Below are 19,156 nucleotides of genomic sequence, written 5' to 3' on the forward strand. Positions count from 1 at the left end.
ATTTATATCGGCAATTCAGACACGTATTATACATTTTAAAGTAGACGACTTTAAAATGATATTGCCAATATTGATGAGTTGCGTTCCTGGGACGACTTTACTAAAAGATAGTTCATTCGATTACATGAAATCAATCCCAACTCAAGAATATCCGCCACAAAAAATCATAGCATGTAATCTGTCTTTAAAAAGACAACCAAATGCAACGGTGGCACTGAAATTCTCGCGTTAGAGATTCCATAGTAAATCACGAGGGAAAACCAGGAAAAACCTCGTGATACTATCCCGACATCGTAAGTATATAGAATTTTTTGATATTTGATATTTTTTGATATTTGACTTTTCTTGTATAGAATTTTTTCACTAAGTCAATACTTTTCGAGTTATTTGCGAGTGAATATGTTCATGTTTAACAAAATAAAACATGTTTTTGGACGGTTTTTCGGAGATAACTCAAAAAGTAAGTATTTTAGCGAAAAAAATATTCTTAGCAAAAATATAGCCCATAAAAAAATTGAAAAAAATGGTGTATACATGAGGTCTACAGACCCACTAGAAGCAGAGTTGCAGCTAATGAAAAGTAGGTTCTTATTCGTCGAATTCCAAATCGAATATTTCAATGTGAAATAACCCAAAAACGGAGCACTTTTAGGGGAAAATTCATTTTAACTTTTTAAAGTGTTTAAAAAAGGTTTATTTTTGTTTAAAAAAAACATGTAATATTAAAAGTAAGTGAATTACGCTCAAAATATTGTTGGTCCCTTTTATTTTTTGGTAAAAAAATCGCGAAAATCACCCCCTAATTAGCATCACATATACATTTTAACATTACCACTTCACAAGTTACTTTGTTTATATGTTATTTATATGATCTGTATGTTTCATCGGTTCAAAGTGCTTCGTTTTGAAAAAGCTGTAGTTAAAATGGCTTGAACGAGTAACTAATCATGAGTTTAGGCAAATTTTGAATAGCCATAGCATTACCAATTTTTGTTTAACAAGAAAACAAAAAATCAAAAATATTCAGAAAAGCAAAACGTACATTTTATTACTCTTTGAGATTTTTTTATTCCTAATTGTTTTTAAGTTAAATCCATAAACAATTACGACTTTTTTCAAAATAAAAAAATGTTTTATTTTAAACCCAATGTTTTTCAAAACTGAGCACTTTGAACCAATGAAACTTATAGATAATATAAACAATACATAAGTAAAGTAACTTGTAAAGCGGTAACGATTAATTTTATTTGAGAAGCTAATGAAGGGGTGATTTTCGCCATTTTTTTACCAAAAAATAAAAGGGACCAACAATATTTTGAGCGTCACTCACTTACTTTTAATGTTAGAAGTTTTTTTAAAAAACAAAAATAACCTTTTTTTAAACACTTAGTGTTTAAAAAAAGTTGTATTCATTACAAAAAGTTGTAATGAATTCTCCCCGAAAAGTGCTCCGTTTTTGGTTATTTCACACTGAAATATTCGATTTGGAATTTGACGAAGAAGAACCTACATTTCATTAGCTGCAACTCTGCTTCTACTTGGTCTGCAGACCTCACGCATACACCATTTTTTTCAATTTTTTATAAGCTATATCTTTACTAAGAATATTTTTGTCGCTAAAATACTTACTTTTTGAGTTATCTCCGAAAAACCGTCCAAAAACATTTTTTTGGTTAAAAATGAACACATTCACTCGCAAATAACTCGAAAAGTATTGGCTTAGAAAAAAAACTCTATAGAACAAAAGTTACTTAGAATTAGTCATTTTATCCAATTCCGGACTTATTTTGAACGTATATTTTTTTACTCCCGAGAAAAAATTTTTCACCCCGTATTTTTCAATTTTTGTAAAATGGGGGAGATGTAGAATTGTAAACTTTTTCTTATATAATAATGGACAATTTCAACTACAGGAACCTCGATAACTCGGATTAATCGGGACCGCGGCCGATCCGGGTTATCGAAAATCCGAGATAGCCGGAGAATATGGTAAAAATTAATAAAATATGGTATACTTACAGATAAACTCCGTTAGAATTGAAATAACATGAAATATATTTATAAATATGCACAGTACCTACTCATCAAAATTACTAAAAAAAACACCAAACACAAACGTAAGCAAACGGAAGCGAACAATACAAGACACACAATACAGTGACAACGATGTAATGTTATTTAAGAACAGTGAAAACTAAAGACCATTGTTTATAAAATAATTTTTTAAATAGTCTTTCCAAAACAATGCTAAGACAGTTTGAAATAAAAAGGAATAGGTACTACAGACAGGTGCCTGTTGTTTCTGCGGCGTGTGCTATGAGTCATTTTTACTATCGACTATCGTATAGTTCAAATTACACACATACACATCTTTCAAATATTATATTACATACATTTTTATTGTTGAAAGGTTTGTCTGATAATAATTAACTACTTTGATGGGAAATAAGCCACAATTAAATTGAAAAATAATTTTATTAACGCTTCACGACGCCCAAATCAGGTCGTTGTCAAAATACAAAATATTGAAAATCAAAATGTTTATCTGATGAAAATCGGTCCGGGTTAGCCGGACTTCCGGGTTATCGAGGGCCGACTTATCGGGGTTCCACTGTACCTATTCCCAAATTTTCATCCTTCCTTTATTTTTTTGGAGGTTTTCGTAAAATTTTGCGTTCCCTGATCGGGCTACATTGAAAACTTGTACCTAGGAAATCCCGGGTAGCTAATATTGAAAAGGTGTGGTTTTACCTACTTACTTATACAAATTCCGAAGTTGCCCCCCGCCAACCCCTTGGCATTGGCTAGGCATTACAACTATAATTTTAAGTAGTCAGTATCAATTTAGTATCCGACCAGTCAGGTCGTCGCATTTGTTAGTTTAGAGTTTGGACGCAAACTCTCGCGTATTAGTTTTACATATTCACTTGCAAGCCAGTGTAGCTGGACGCCTCTTGTTTAGAGTTTTCAACTCTCACGTATTTGTAGTGAAAAAGTATCTTATTAGTATTCGACCAGTCTTGTCGACGTATTTTATTGTTTAAAGTTTTCAACTCTCGCGTATTTTGTATAGGTATTGTGTATCTTCATCTTAAATGCGACACACTGTATATGTTTTAATACTGTACCTTGAAATCCGTTATAGTAGTGCAATCACAAGTTAACTCGTTCAATCCAAGATAAACTTCTCGTACACTTATAGACGATCTATAGAACTCCAATAAGTAAGGATCGATCTAAAATACAAAAAAAAATTTCAAAATTATTTGTCTTGTCTTTGTCTATTATAATACATATAAAATAACTATCCTATACATGTTGGTAGTGCTCGTGTTAAAACCATAGACATAATAAGAATAGACAAGGCATACTAACAAAAATAGCGTAACGTGCGGGTAGCCGATCGGTGCTCTATCTATCTCTTTTCACCAAGCGATCCCGCGCATGTGACAGACAAAGATGGCTAGACCACTCAAAGTGAATATTGGCCTTGATATCAGCGTTACACCTCGGTGCACAGAGACCTTATCTAGTCTATTCTTATTATGTTTAAGGTTAAAACAATCTGGAACTAACTTCAGAGAAACTACCAGTAGTAAATAATAAATTAGTACTTACGTTTTTGATTTTGTTGTTTCGCAAACTGAAGAGTTCGAAATTAATTTTGAACTTTGTACCTTCCAAAGGTTCTATCGATGTGATTTCATTATTATCGGCCTTTAATATTCGCAACGATTTATAAGAGGGATCGTGCAATTCTTTCAATGATGATATCTACAAAAATTTGAAACGTTAAAATTAAAACAACGAGGAATCTAAAGAACAGAAGAACTAAAGATTGAAACTGTGTCAAAGACACGTTTTCCATCTTAGTCCTGTCGCGAGGGGGGGTACAACGGCCTCCTGTATTCAGATGGACTTACCCAAGTTTTTTTTATGTATTTTGACCTGTAGAACACGAATTTTTTGGGTAACAGTTGATCCGGATGTCGATAAGATTGTTATAAACCAAGAAGTCGAGGAATCACGTAACAGCGATTTCTCGCAAAACAAAACATTTTTTTGTATTTTTTGGGCCATTCTAACCAAAAAATGTTCTTACAAGTTTTTTCGTTGGATGCATAGTTTTTGAGATAAACGCGGTTGAACTTTAAAAAAATCGAAAAATTGCAATTTTTGAACCCGAATAACTTTTGATTAAAAAATAAAATAGCAATTCTGCTTACCGCATTTGAAAGTTCAAGTCAAATTATATCGGTTTTAATTATTTGTATTGCTAAAAATTTATTATTTTATTGTTAAAACAAAGCTATAAACACCTAGTGCTTGAGTGATGTTTTCAATGATTTCTCATTTAAAATCGAATGAGTAGGTAGAGGAGGTAAAAGTGCAAGCGGGGCTATTTCTACGTAGCATGCATTAAAACGCATGTATTAGGCACGGGAAACACTATGTGTTTATAGCTTTTTTTAACAATCAAAAAATAAATTTTTAGCAATGCAAATATTCAAAACAGATAAAATTTGACTTAAACTTTTAAAGGCGGTAAGCAGAATTGCTATTTTATTTTTTATTCAAAGGTTATTCGGGTTAAAAAATTGCAATTTTTCGATTTTTTTAAAGTTCAACCGCGTTTATCTCGAAAACTATGCATAATACGAAAAAACTTGTAGGAACATTTTTTGGTTAGAATGACCCAAAAAATACAATAAATTGTTTTGTTTTGCGAGAAATCGCTGTTATGTAATTCCTCAACTTCTTTGTTTATAACAATCTTATCGACATCCGGATCAACTGTTACCCAAAAAATTCGTGTTCTACGGGCCAAAATACATAAAAAAAAACTTGGGTAAGTCCATCTGAATTAAGAAGGCAGTTGTACCCCCCCTGGCGACAGGACTATCTTGAAAAATCGAATAACTGTTTTTAGGAGGATTTTTGGGATTTTCCCCATTTTATAGACTTCACAAAATAGATCGAATAAAGGTTTTTTATAGGTTATATTATATAATTTAGGGTAACTTAGTTTTTTGGGACATGCTACAATGGGATAAGCACGTTAAAATCCCCCAAAAAGGTAAGGGATCTTTTTTGGAGGTTTGAACGTGTTTCTCCCATATGTTAATGTCCCAAAGGACTGAGTGACTTTAAATTATATTCAATCTATAAAAAAACCTTGATTCGATCTATATTGAAGTCTATAAAATGAGAAAAGTCCCCAAAAACCTCTAAAAAAAACTTTTTCCGATTTTTCAAGATGGCGCAACTTACGGAAAAATCTGAAAAAAATTAGGAATATAGTTTATGATAAAATACACAAAATATAGAAAAAATTAGACCTGCAGCCATCTCCAGAAAAATTATAACGCATTTTTCAAAAAAAAACAAATAAAAAAATAGCTTTTGAGGTTACGTACACTCAACCTAGGGCTCTATAAAAAATAGACATGCTTGAAATTTTTAAATTAATTGCATCCCACCTAAAAAAATACGAAAAAATGATCATGAGGGTTAGAGGGTTAAAATTTCGCGGAATCTCATTTTTTAAATCACATAGAACTTAAAAAAAATAAATAAAAAATTGTAAAATTGATGATGAATGTCCTGTATTTCAGACGATCTGGAGAAAAAGTGATATTGTGGCCCAGAGAGCACATAGATAAATTAGTTTCTTTTATGCTAATTCCTTCTGGTTGATTTTATATTTAAATCATATAATATATTGTTCGTCCGCTATAACTTTTCCCATGCGTCACGATGTATTTTCAAACAAATTAAGTCAAAACATAAAGTGAAACGAACGTCGATGTGTATATACATCTTGTATATTGTATACTATATACTACACACATCGGCGTACGTTTCACTTTATGTTTTGACTTAATTTGTTTGAAAATGAATCGTGACGCATGGGAAAAGTTACAGTGGACCAACTATATGTATAACAAATATTATACTTACACTATTATTAGAAACATCTAAGGCGATGGTATACGGTGGTAAGGGCTTCGGCAAAGAATGCAAGTTACTGCTTGGGCAGTCGACGGCTACGGTATAGACCCTTGGTTGTGCCATGCCAAGAGTCAAAGAATGAGGCTTGCAGGTACAGTTTTTGATGCAATTGTGCTCCAACTAAAATAAATGCGAATAAAAATATAAAGCATATTAAAAAATAGTATAAATAAGAGAATTTGTATGAAACTGGCTGTTATCATCTTGATGCCGCGGGTTATAAATGTAAATAAATGTCGAAAACAAATTGTACAAAATAATTGTAGATATAAATTATATGTTTTAGTGTAATAAGTGTGAATGAAATATATTAAATAATAATTAAATGTAATAAATTAAATAAAAACAAATAAATTAAGTGTTTTAAATAAAATAAAGTTAGACAAGATTAATACCATACCTCGTGAGCTCTTCGCAGCTCCGATACGGCTACTTTATCTTTGGAATCGAACCATCCAAAGTCTTTCTTGGCAAGTGAGCAATACGTTGAGTTTTCGTTCTTAAACAATATCTTCGATTTGTTAAAAGTCTCTCTAACACTTGTGCATTGTATAGAAGGATTTCCTAAAACAAAAACAATTTTTTGTGTTTTCTCATCAAAGTACGAACTTCTCATATTACCCCCGTACCACATTATCTATATGTACGAGGGTAACATAAAAAGTACTTCACCTAAATTGTTTTAGGATTTTAATCTATCGTTATTATTCCTCATTTTAACTACATTAAACTACATTTTTAAAGAACATTCTTCATTGATAACTCTTCTAAAACTTAGCCACGGTCTTTTTCCAGAGCATTATAATAGGGAAGCGCTAAAATCGGATACCAGATACTATTAAAATGCTCATGCACATAACCTCAAGTAGTAGTACTTTTACCTTCTATTGAGCATTAGCTCTGATGATGACAATTTTGTCGAAAGCTCTTAGCGAAGGTAATAAATACATTTACATACGTTGAAATGCTATTATTCACTTGTTTGATTCATTCAAGTATGTACAATCCGACAAGCGAAAACTAGCGGCTGACCTTCTCGTATTGTGTATTTCTCGCTGTGTATTTTCGCTAAAGGTCACGCGCCAGCTCTGGCTTGTCGGATTGTACAAAATTTATCAGTCTTTCAACTGAGAAGACAAGACAAAATGAGCTAAATCGGGTAAACCAGGAGGATTGTTTATAATTACTTCATATTTTTTCTTACCCAAAATATCCAGTGTTACAGCTCCGTCCATCTTAAAGTTAGGCACCTCGGTCAAGTTATTGTGGGACAAATCTAGGAAGCTCAGACTGAAGAGGTTGAACAAGGATCTCTTCTGGAACTCCCTTATGCCATTCGAGGATAAATTTAGACACGAGACCATCGTCATTTTGGGAAAGGCTTCGCTTACGTTCTTTATACGACCATCGGTGATGGCCATGGACCTTAGGTTCTTCCATTCGGCTAAGTTGAGATTTAGGACCTCTAGTGTTGCGTTTCTTATGTGCAGGGCTTCTATTTCGTTTTGAATCAAATCTGAAAGATGGAATAAAAAGTTTGGTGCGTTTTTGAGCATTTTGAAGAATAAGAAATGACTTTTGTACTAACACCTAGAGAAACTATTTGAATACCAGAGAGATAACACCTTTGACATAGAAGAAGAGGTAAATGATGCATGAGCAGAACTACTCAAACTAATGCATAACGAATCAATAGCAATAATCACAAAGATTTTCAACAACATATACAAATCTGAAGAAATACTAACAGAATGGCTGAAGTCTGAGTTTATTGAACCAAAAAAACCAGGGACCAAAAAATGCGAAGAATACCGTATGATAAGCCTTATGAGTCATCTGAAATTGTTCCTAAGGATAATCGATAACAGAATTTACAAGTTGTGTAAAAGTCAGGTTTCTCCCAACCAGTTCGGGTTCATAAATGCTGTTGGTACGAGAGAGGCTTTGTTTTCAATACAAGTCTTATTCCAGAGATGCAGAATTGCGACTTATACGCATGTCTGGTTGATTACGAGAAGGCGTTTGATCGAGTACGACACACCAAGATGATGCAAATACTAAAAGAAGCAGGAATTAACAACCAAGATCTGAAAATAATTAGAAACCTTTATTGGAATCAGAAAGGAAATCTGAGTTAAAGGTGAACACACCACAAATATGTGAAGATCATGCGTGGAGTGAGGCAAGGATGGATTATGTCTCCTCTAATCTTCAATCTCTACTCTGAAAGAATATTTATCAAAACTTTGCACGAAACTGCAGCCTAGAAACTACAACCTAGAAAACCTACAAGTCCTTATGAACAAAATTACGTATTACAGTCAACAATATGGACTCAATATAAGGTAAAGAAGACAAATCTTATGATCTTCTTCTTCTACAGGTGACTATCTTCTGGAGCTATTGGCGACCACATTGACCCATCGGATTCTATTCACAACAGCTCGAAATAGATCACTTGACGTTAGACCAGTCCACTTCCTAAGATTGGCCAGCTTGGATACATCCCTGGCTCTCTGTATTAGATCTTGCAAACTGAAAAGTGCTTCCCTCTTTCCGAGTCCTGCTCTGGACCTTTACTCAGCTGTTCTTCTAATTTGGTGTAGGTATATGCGCGAGTGAATGATAGTAAGGAGTACTTTAAGTACATGGCTCATCAAACTAATTAATCTAAGGAAAAATGATCGGAAAAGACATTAATTCATTCAAAGACATAATTGAAAGAAGTAGTATTATGAAAAAATAAGAAGTAAACGTTAACAATTAACTGCAGAACCTGAAATTCTACCTTAAATGATGAACTATATAATACTCAACTTACTTCCGCATCTCAGTTGATCTTTTAAATTTTGATCGTTAATATCACAACAGACCACCTCATTCTTGCAATCGGTCATCTGATGACATCTGCAAGGATCGCTTGGACTCGGGCATTCATCTTCGGATTTGTGAAAGCACTGTTGCTGTTGGTAACACTTGCTGTCATCTTCTCGCAGCTCATCGGGCAGTCGGCTCCACGTTGGCAGAAAACAAAGGAAGATCGTTAGGAGAGTTCCGAGAATCATCTGAAAAGATTAAATGGTAAATATATAATATGACCCGTATGCGCGATAATGGTGAATATTAGATTCTTAGTTGTATGTCAAAAAATGCGTAATAACCACTGGCGAAGCGTCCATGTAACCATTGTTACCATTGGTAACAGTTAAAATTTGTAAATAAATATTTTATGACTACTATGAAATAATTCCATTTATATTTTTTAAAAATAGAAATATTTGTTAATAGTATCTACCTAATTCAGTAAAATAGCCAACTAGACGCACGAAAATATCAGCGAGTTTATGTAAAATCGGTTGCACGTTATTATAATACGCCCTTACCACAGTATAAAGAGGTTCCATATTTATTATACTGTGCCCTTACCGTGCGCCGCGCCGTTTACCACTTCTGTGAGTGGCAACGATAGTAGGATCTTTGACTGGATCGTCTCTGAAAATTTTGCGGGGACGATGGCTCTGAAACCGCGTATTGGTGTTACCAAATTTTAATTTGGTGACTCTAGGTAGGGCCGGTGTCTATCGGGACAGAAAATACCGACCGTAAGAATATCAGACTTAATAAATGCAATTTTAATTATTATTATAATTATAGGTAATAATTATAATTCCATTTATGAAGTCTGTTATTCTTATGGCCGGTATTTTCTCGATTAAACTCCGGTTAGTTAACCGTACCGGCCCTTTGGATTCGATTATTGCATAATATGCATTATTAATTATTAGTTTATAACTTGTAACTGTACTTGCTTATTATACAGATAATATATCTATACCTTTTTATCCTATATAAATCATATTAATCGATTTTAATTACTTGTCGAAATATATTAATTAACAACAACATTATTATAATATGACATATAATAATATTGATTATACAGTACATTGTAGTGTCTAATCAATAAAATAAAAATTATTTAATATTTTAGGCTAAAAATGACAAATGAATGTACTGATTAGTATACTAATTATACAATTTGGATATTTTAATAAAGTATAAAGGTGATATAATACATATTTTACCTAAAAACAACAAATATGTTTTTAGTTTGTAGATACTTTATCATTTCTTAAATTTTAAATTTTTTAATTTTATTTCATCTATTTTTATAATAGACCTGGATCGCGCGTACCAAAAAAAAGTTGAGTAATAGCAAGCTGAAAATTCACGGTGTCTAGTCGAACAAATTTTGATGTATGGGAACACTGTATATATAAAAATATTTATAAAATACATTATATATATATATATATATATATATATATATATATATATATATGTAAATACCAAATAAATAAAAATTTAAATAAATGGTAAAAAACAAAGTAAATTTTTATTTATTTGGTATTTACATCTTAGCGTTAGGTAGCGCTCTCTGCCGAACCCAGAATGTACGCATATATATATATATATATATAGATTATATATATATATATATATATATATATATATATATATATATATATATATATATATATTTATTTATTTAGCGTATGGCTTAAGTATATCACAGAATATATTTAGATTTATGCATTATACAATGCATCACAAACAGATGTCCAATTTTTTTATATATTCGATTGGCCCTTCGGTTGCCATTACAAAGTCTATAGGGTCGCCTGTGTATGCTCTGCGTGGGCAGTCCTGAACAATGTGACTGATCGTCTGTCTTGCAGCGCCGCAGTCACAAGAAGGCGAGGGGAGTTTACCCCATCTGTGGAGGGAGTCAGCGCATCTTCCACAGTTTGTTCGAATTCGATTAAGGGCTGCCCAAATCTTACGGGGACGTTCAAATTCGCCAGGTTTCCCTATGATGTCCGGTAGACTATGGTAATGCGGATCTGTCCTACTTTCCCAATCTTCTCTCCATCGGGTATTTAAGTCAAAGTTGGATTGCTGCAGCGCTTGAGCAGATTGTAGAGGGGGTAACCTGGATCGGAGACGGTTTCCAAGAATATCGGGGATGTCGTTGTGGACTAGAAGCTGGCGACTGTCCATTATTTTGTTATATTCTTTAACCAATGCATGTTCGCGGCGTAGGTTGGGTGGTGCTATATTACTAAGGGTAGGTAGCCACATTGTAGGGGTGGGCTTAATTGTGCCTGTTATCATACGCATAGTACGGTTTAGTTGGGTGTCGACCAGGTGGGTATGCCTGCTATTTAGCCACACTGGAGCACAGTATTCTGCCACCGGATATATCAGGCCAAGAGCAGAGGATCTTAATGTTGATGCTGTGGACCCCCATGTAGTGCCGCAGAGTTTCTGTATTATATTGTTGCGTGTTTTCAATTTTGCTGCTGTTTTCGTCAGGTGTTCTCTGAATGTGAGCGTTCTGTCTAGAGTAACCCCAAGGTATTTCGGGTATTTATTGTGTTTTAACAGCTTGTTATTAAAATACACTCGCAATTCTCTGTTTGCCAACTTGTTGTTTAGATGAAAAGCTGATACTTCAGTTTTTGTAGTACTTGGCTGTAGTCTCCATTTCTTAAGGTATTCGCTGAGGATGGATAAGTCATTCGTGAGAGTGATTTCTGTAGTTTCTAAAGATTGGTGGCTTGTTGCAAGGGTCCAGTCGTCAGCATATCCAAACTTCCGAGATTCGGTTTCAGGCATGTCAGCAATATAGAGGCTGAAAAGTAAAGGGGCAAGGACAGAACCCTGTGGAAGACCATTGTTAAGTTTCATCTGTCTACTCGTCTCCTATATATCTATACTATCTATACTATCTATATATATATATATATATATATATATATATATATATATATATATATATATATATATATAGATAATATATCTGGTATATATTTAATATCTGGTTTTGGTAACACTTTAGAAAAAGTCACGCGTCGCCACTGGTAATAACTACATCTTAAAACCCACCTGTCATTTGGATATCTCAACCGGTTTTAGAGCAATAAATAAATCGTCAGTTTGTAAGAAAATTACGTTTATAAAGTAAACTGTCATTATTTTTTAATACATAATTACCCCTTAAAAGTTTGCCATACTTATTTAAAAACACCCTGTATTGATGAAAAACATGGTTAGTTGTTAAAGTATATACAGGGTGTCCCAGACTAATTTATCCAGGCTATATCTCCTAAACCAGCGGTTCTCAATCTGTGGTACATGTACCACTGGTGGTACATATCAAAATTTGCGGTGGTACACAAAACGCAAAAGCGTCAAAATCGCCACTATTACAGTTAATTAGATTACCTATCTAGATAGGTAGTTATTTCAGTTAGGTGGTACCAAAAATATTAAAAAGTATTTTGTGGTACATGACTCAAAAAGATTGAGAACCACTGTCCTAAACGAATACAGATTTTCGAATAGGACAAAAACTGGTCGAACGATACGTGTCTGACAGGCGCGTTTTGTTTTATCGTCTCGCAGAAAATTTCAAAGGTACATAATATATTCATAGAGTATTATCGGTTATTATGCATGAATACAGACTTGTTATGCTATTGCGTATATCAATAGTACCTTTATTTTGATATTTTATGACCTTCTGTAATTAAAACATTACGACTTGAAAAAATGTTGATACTATGTAGTTTGAACTAATGTACAAATCCAAATATGGACAGTTGTTGGTGCCTAATTATGGAATAGTGGATTACGTGTAAGTGGGCTCATTATGATTGTGCTGGTCCAGAGTTTCGTACATAGATCTGTGATGTCTGCAAGTGAATTAAGCTACTTCTTTCTTCTTTCATTTTTCACAATTTTCTTATTTAAATTTATTTGATCTCAGATGTTTATGTCTATTTTTTTTATTGATGTGTTGGTTTATGCCTATATTCCATATATGGGTACCTATTCCATATTTGGTTATTCCTCATTTGGGATTTTGTTTTTTGTTCGATTTTTTTTGTTAATTAAGATATTTAATAGATATTTAATATGACTGATGTGTCATAACATTAAATTGTTTTCATTTCTATAAAGGTCTTATTTTATATCCTTAAAACAAAATGGTATTCCATAATTGGCGACTTTAATCTATTAATCAGATGTTGAAGTTCTTCATAACGGCTTGCAATTAACACCGTGTCATCCGTGTATCTCAAATTATTAATATTGATGCCATTCATTTTGATACCACATTGAACATTATCCACTGCTTTATTGAAAACAAACTCAGAATAGATGTTAAATATTAGTGGGGCAAAATGCAGCCCTGCCTTACTCCTTTTCGTATTTGAAGTTCTTCAGAAGTGCCCCGGCCAATCCTGATGTTTGCACGTTGATGCCAGTAAATATTTTTAATAATGCGTAGGTCTTTATCATCAATAACCACCTGCTGAAGAATGGCAATTATTTCAGTATGTTTTTCTCGATCAAAGGCCTTCTCAAAGTCAATGAAACACATATAAACCGGATGTCCGACATCTCTGCATCTCTGTACCATAACCACCTACCATGTTCTACATATTTCTATACTGATTACGTGGACAGGATGTATACTGATTACAAAAATTCAAGTAAAATCAATACTAAAAGCGTCTAAACTGCTTTTGCAATCAATTTAAGGCGCAATCTAAATATTAAACATGGAAAAATACTGACCTTAATTTATTGGAAAACCGATTAAAATAAGAAAAAAATTGCTAATTACGAACAGACTTCAAACAACTATTTTTGATTTTTTCATGTTAAACAAATTATTTACCAATATATTATAACAAATTATCGCAGACGTACATTATAAACAGCTAACAAAACAAAACACAATAGATAAAATAATATCAACAGCACTATATCTACAGTTCATATTAATTATAGTCATAAATATAATATATGCAGTTTGAGATAAGAGAACCAATTTATTTGTACACTTTATTAGGCGTTGTATACAAGTGAATGACACAAATTAATTTTATGTAGTGATGAAGTACATACTTGAAAACTTGTTTTTGTTAACTGTTTGATAAACTAGTAACTAGTACACTATGTACAATAAGAAATTATTTTATAAGGTATATTTAATATCAGCCTAGACGCCATTTTCTGCATTCCTATGTGTGGTCAATACTTTTGTATGGAACGGAGGCCTGGACACTCAACATAACGCTGATGAATAAGTTAGAAGTCTTTGAACTCTGGCTTTATAGAAGAATATTGAAAATACCTTGGACAACCCACACCACCAATGAACATGTTATGAGGAGATTAGGTACAGATAGAGAGCTGCTAAAGATCATCAAAGTTAGAAAAGTTAGCTATCTGGGACACAAAATGAGAAACGAAAAGTACCGCCTCGTGCAACTGATCATCCAGGGTAGGATTGAAAGAAAACGGGGTCCCGGTAGACGCCAGATTTCATGGCTTGGAAATATCAGAGACCGGACCGGCCTTGATTCAACATCCTTATTTAGAGGCGCATTGGACAGAGACGAAAGCAAGAAGAATGGACAGAACCATGCATATAAACTGATGCAGCAAAGAAGAACCCGAGAAAAACAACAAAAATATAAAGACCTTAGAAAAGAAGAGAAGTGCATTCATAAAAGAAAAAAGCGAACCTATGAAAATAGAATACTGTAAGAACTTGAGACATTAAAAAAGGAAAATCAAACAAGAAAATTCTATAAAACTCTGAATAATGCAAGAAAGGAATTCAAACCAAGGCTAAGACTATGTAAGGATAAGGAGGGCCACATACTCAATACAAAAGAAGAAATATTGAAAAGGTGGGTGGAACACTATAAAGAACTACTTACTATCGAAGTAGAAGATCCACATCAACCACCCCCAGGAGCAAGCAACAATATACCCTCGGAACTTATTAAATATGGAGGTGCTACTCTGGCTAATCAAATATATAAAATAATACTGAGAGCCTGGAATGAGGAACAAATCCCGGAAGAGTGGTGTATTGGAATCGTTTGCCCGTTACACAAAAAGGATGATCAATTGGAATGTAGAAACTATAGGGGAATAGCCCTCCTTAATACAGCCTACAAAATATTTTCGAGTATCTTATATAGTCGCCTAAGTGCACATTCAGAGGAGCTTCTTGGAGAATATCAAAGTTGTTTTAGGCCTGGTCGATCAACAACAGACCAGATTTTTGTGCTAAGGCAAATACTGGAAAAAAACCAATGAATTCAATATCGACACATACCATCTTTTCGTAGATTTTAAATCGGCCTATGATAGTGTTCTAAGAAATAAATTGTATGAAGCCATGGATGAATTCTACATCCCTGATAAACTGATAAAATTGGTTAAGGCTACAATGCGTAAAGTTGTTTGCAATAAAGTCGAAATACAGGGCGAACAATCACAGGCGTTTGAAACGCATGTTGGGTTGCGACAGGGAGATGCGCTGGCGTGTCTCCTCTTCAACATAGCTCTGGAAAAGGCGGTCAGAGATGCCCGAATAGACAACAGAGGAAATATTTTTAATAAATTATCCCAAATTTTGGCATAAGCAGATGACGTGGACCTAGTAACCCGCACAACACGCAAGCTAGAAGAAATGTATACCACCTTCTCAAATGCCTCAAAAAATATGAGCCTGCAAGTAAACGAGGAGAAAACTAAGATGATGGCATCAACACCCAACAATAGAGCCAGAAACATTAATCACCAATTCACGGTTGATAACTCTACCTTTGAAGTGGTGGACAAATTCACATACTTAGGCTCCCTGATCACCAAGGAGAACGTCATGACGGAAGAAATCAAGCGAACTATAATCCTAGCAAACAAATGCTATTTTGGACTGAATAGACATATGAGAAGCAGAAACTTAAGCCAAAAAACACAAAAAACCATATACAAAACGCTTATACAACCAGTGTTGACATATGGATCAGAGGCATGGACCATTTCCGAGGCAGATGAAAACCTTCTGCTTATATTTGAACGAAGGATCCTGAGAGGAATATTCGGTGGCATCTGTAAAAATGGTGTCTGGAGGAGGAGGTACAACTACGAGGTATACCACAGATATAAACAAAAAATTGGTGGTAAAGACGTAGTATCTCTTATAAGAATAGGAATACTAAGATGGGCAGGACATCTAGCAAGATCACAGCAGAACAACCCTCCTAGAAGAATCCTTATGTCACAACCTGTGGGAAGTAGAAATAGGGGTAGGCCAAAACTGAGATGGAGTGATGGTGTGGATGAGGATGGGAGAAAAATAGGCGCAGCAAACTGGCAACGGTTGGCAATGGATAGAACTGACTGGCGTAATAGACTTGGAAGGTCGAGGCTCTTTCATAGGGCTGTAGCACCATTGATGATGATGATGATGATGATTGGACAGAGAAAGATTTGCCAGTGTAGTCGCTAACCTCCACTAAAGGAGAAAGCACCACAAGAAGTAGAAGTTACTAACAACATAGGCTTTACCATTTTGAAATCCACGATTATAAAGTATCTCCTCTTCACCACCACAAAGACAATCGTGAAGATTCCTACCCTGGCTAGCTCTTCTCAGAGGTAGTTCGGCTAATCCCTAAGACAAACAATGATAGTAAGAACGATCACAAGGAAGATCAAAGCATAACACAAAAATTTGAATACACAAGTTATTCAATAAAAAGGTAGACTTGTCTATTACAGCAAGTCCTGTACAAGTTGGCTGAAGACCTAAAAAATTACTGAAGATCCAGATACAAACAAAATTAAATGGCTGAAGGTCTTGACATTCAAGAAAAATGTTACTGTGATATCAGGTCTGCCTGAGCTGATATCTTGCTGACTGTATTACACCATTGGTTTCATTTTCCATTGAATGTGGAATGGAGACTGGTGGTTGATTAATTGCTAGTCCATGGAATTGGAATATAGCCTGGTTTAATGGAGAATTTTTCTTATGGGACGAGAACCAAAATTCGATAAAACAGGTAGATCTAATAGATCTTGTTGCTGGGCTGATGGTTAGCGACGGAAAAAGGTCTTACAAGATCGTACAGAAAATAATCAAGATCTAAATCAACCTGCTACAAAGCTAGCAACAGTATGAGTAGAAGCATTAAAAAAATAGCACAGTACGATAAAAGCAGAAACAAGATCTTCTAAAATAGAACAGAACGTATAGAAAAGAGAAGAGAAATGTTCAAGCAAGCACAACATAAATCCATGGTCACATAAGTCCATGGTAAATATATCAAATATAAAATATAACAATCAAATACTAGAAAAATCAAAGGCAAGAAATTGTCATCAACTATCTCAAATTATTCGGATATTCTTTATTAACAAATAGAAGACCCAGAGGAGGAGGATACAAATATGAAAGTTAAAAGTACCATTAGTAGTTTTAGAAAAAGAAAGAACATGAAAATGTTTTGAAACGTTCTAAAACGAAAATCAGTAAGTAGTCCCAGCTAATATTATCATATGGATTAGGTGTGACAATATTGTGGATCTTTAGGTAAATACACAATATATTTGAAAAAAAAAATAGGTGTGTTATCAATTTTTGAAACTATTTATGATAAAAAATGTTATTTACGTTCTATTTACTAGAATATTGCGCAAAAACGTGACCAGTGAGGCAAGAAAAATGCCATAACAGTAAATCAAAAATAACTTTTATTGATAATAAAAGTTTTTATTAGTCATAACACTCAATATTTAATGCATGTTTGTTTGTACCTTTACCTAGTAACATTAATATTATACTGATTTTTGAAAGCATATTAGGAGCGTAGGCGAAAAATTTCAGGCAAATGTTTCTTAAATGGATTAATTTTTTTCGAATCCTGTAAAAACTAATAAATATTTTTGAAAATTTTAAGGCAGAATGAAGGATTACATTACATATTACCGAAGGCCGAAAGTCCCTTAGAATAAACCAAAAGTTTCTGTTGAATGAGATATTTGAAATTAAAAATCACACTAAATTTTCTCTTCTTTTTCACCCGTGTAACTTCAATATTAAAATAAACATAGAAGTTTTCAGGGACTTTGTGCCCTCAGTAATAATGTAATCTTTCATTCGTCAAACCTACTCCAACACTTAGATTCGATATTTTTTAGGACACTTAAAAACTCTCTCTTTGCCATTTATGATTCTCATATATTTCGACTGCACAAAAAAATCTGTAAAGATCACATAGTACGATCTGGCTTGCTTGTTCCATCAAGCATACATAAAGGTAGAGACTATGGAAAAGGGAATATCAAAACAACCAGAATATTTCCTTTTAACTCCACTAAGCTTTCACCAGCTCAACAGTTTAGAGATTAGAGGCTGAACGAGAAGAAAATGAAAGCATTTTTTAATCAACATCATCAGTATAAAGAGCTACTGCGAAACAGACACCATCAACATTAAGACCTTCTGTATGAGAGTATGTTTACTCTAAAAATCACTTGCTATTAATCTCTAAAAATTGAGTATCAGACATGGTAATCTGGTTATTCTTACCTGTATACCTGACAGTATACCTGTCTTTGTTCACATTTAGAAGACTTTATTGTGGTCTTATTAGAACCATTCTAGAGTATGGATCACTTGTATGGTCCCCATTATACAACTGATATATTGAACCAATTGAAAGGGTCCAAAATAAATTTTTGACGATACATAGCAGCTATTAGGAATGGATACCAGAGAGAGGAATATGACTATCAGGCAGTCTTGATTTATCAAAACTTGAGTCAAGGAGGACATTGCTAGATTTGTGTTTCCTACACAAAGTTACATAGTCCTATACTATTATAGATTGTCCTCAATTGTTAACTGTTATCACTCGTTACTCTTAAAATACCTATAGAGAGACAATCGGAAATTTTTTCAGGGCCATTTCACCACATTAATAATTATGGTATCAATGAACTGACTACCACTACACCATTGGTCCCCAGTGCTAATGGCCTCCCAAGACAAAAATAGTGATCTTTTTTATATGTTAATCCTAGTCTATCCTTTGTAGGTAAATTAAAGTTTGTTATAGTTTATTATTCTGAGACGTTTGACATTTTAAAAAATGTAGTGCTGTTAACACATTCGCTGCCACTTATATTCAGTCACTTTCATATGGAACAGATATGAAAAGAACCCTATTTAATTCCACTGCTTATGAATGCCAAAAGGAGACAG

At 33.8% G+C, this 19,156-nt stretch overlaps 1 protein-coding gene across 3 annotated transcripts in view; it reads right to left on the minus strand.

The window, feature by feature from the left end:
- The window catches only part of LOC126892937 (protein halfway), a 42,951-nt gene that overhangs the window by 15,300 nt on the left and 8,495 nt on the right, over positions 1–19,156 (minus strand). For 2 of the 3 annotated variants that reach the window (XM_050662873.1, XM_050662872.1), the window contains exons 2-7: positions 8,834–9,077; positions 7,217–7,528; positions 6,413–6,576; positions 5,962–6,132; positions 3,619–3,774; positions 3,129–3,236 (exon numbers count right to left, since the gene is read on the minus strand). In XM_050662873.1, coding sequence (XP_050518830.1) covers positions 3,129–3,236; positions 3,619–3,774; positions 5,962–6,132; positions 6,413–6,576; positions 7,217–7,528; positions 8,834–9,077 — 1,155 coding nt within the window. Of the gene's footprint in view, positions 1–3,128; positions 3,237–3,618; positions 3,775–5,961; positions 6,133–6,412; positions 6,577–7,216; positions 7,529–8,833; positions 9,078–13,659; positions 13,768–19,156 lie in introns of those variants that run through there. The other variant, XM_050662874.1, reaches the window with a different exon arrangement.

Source organism: Diabrotica virgifera, chromosome 9 (genome assembly GCF_917563875.1).
Source record: "Diabrotica virgifera virgifera chromosome 9, PGI_DIABVI_V3a".
Classification (NCBI taxonomy): Eukaryota; Metazoa; Arthropoda; class Insecta; order Coleoptera; family Chrysomelidae; genus Diabrotica; species Diabrotica virgifera.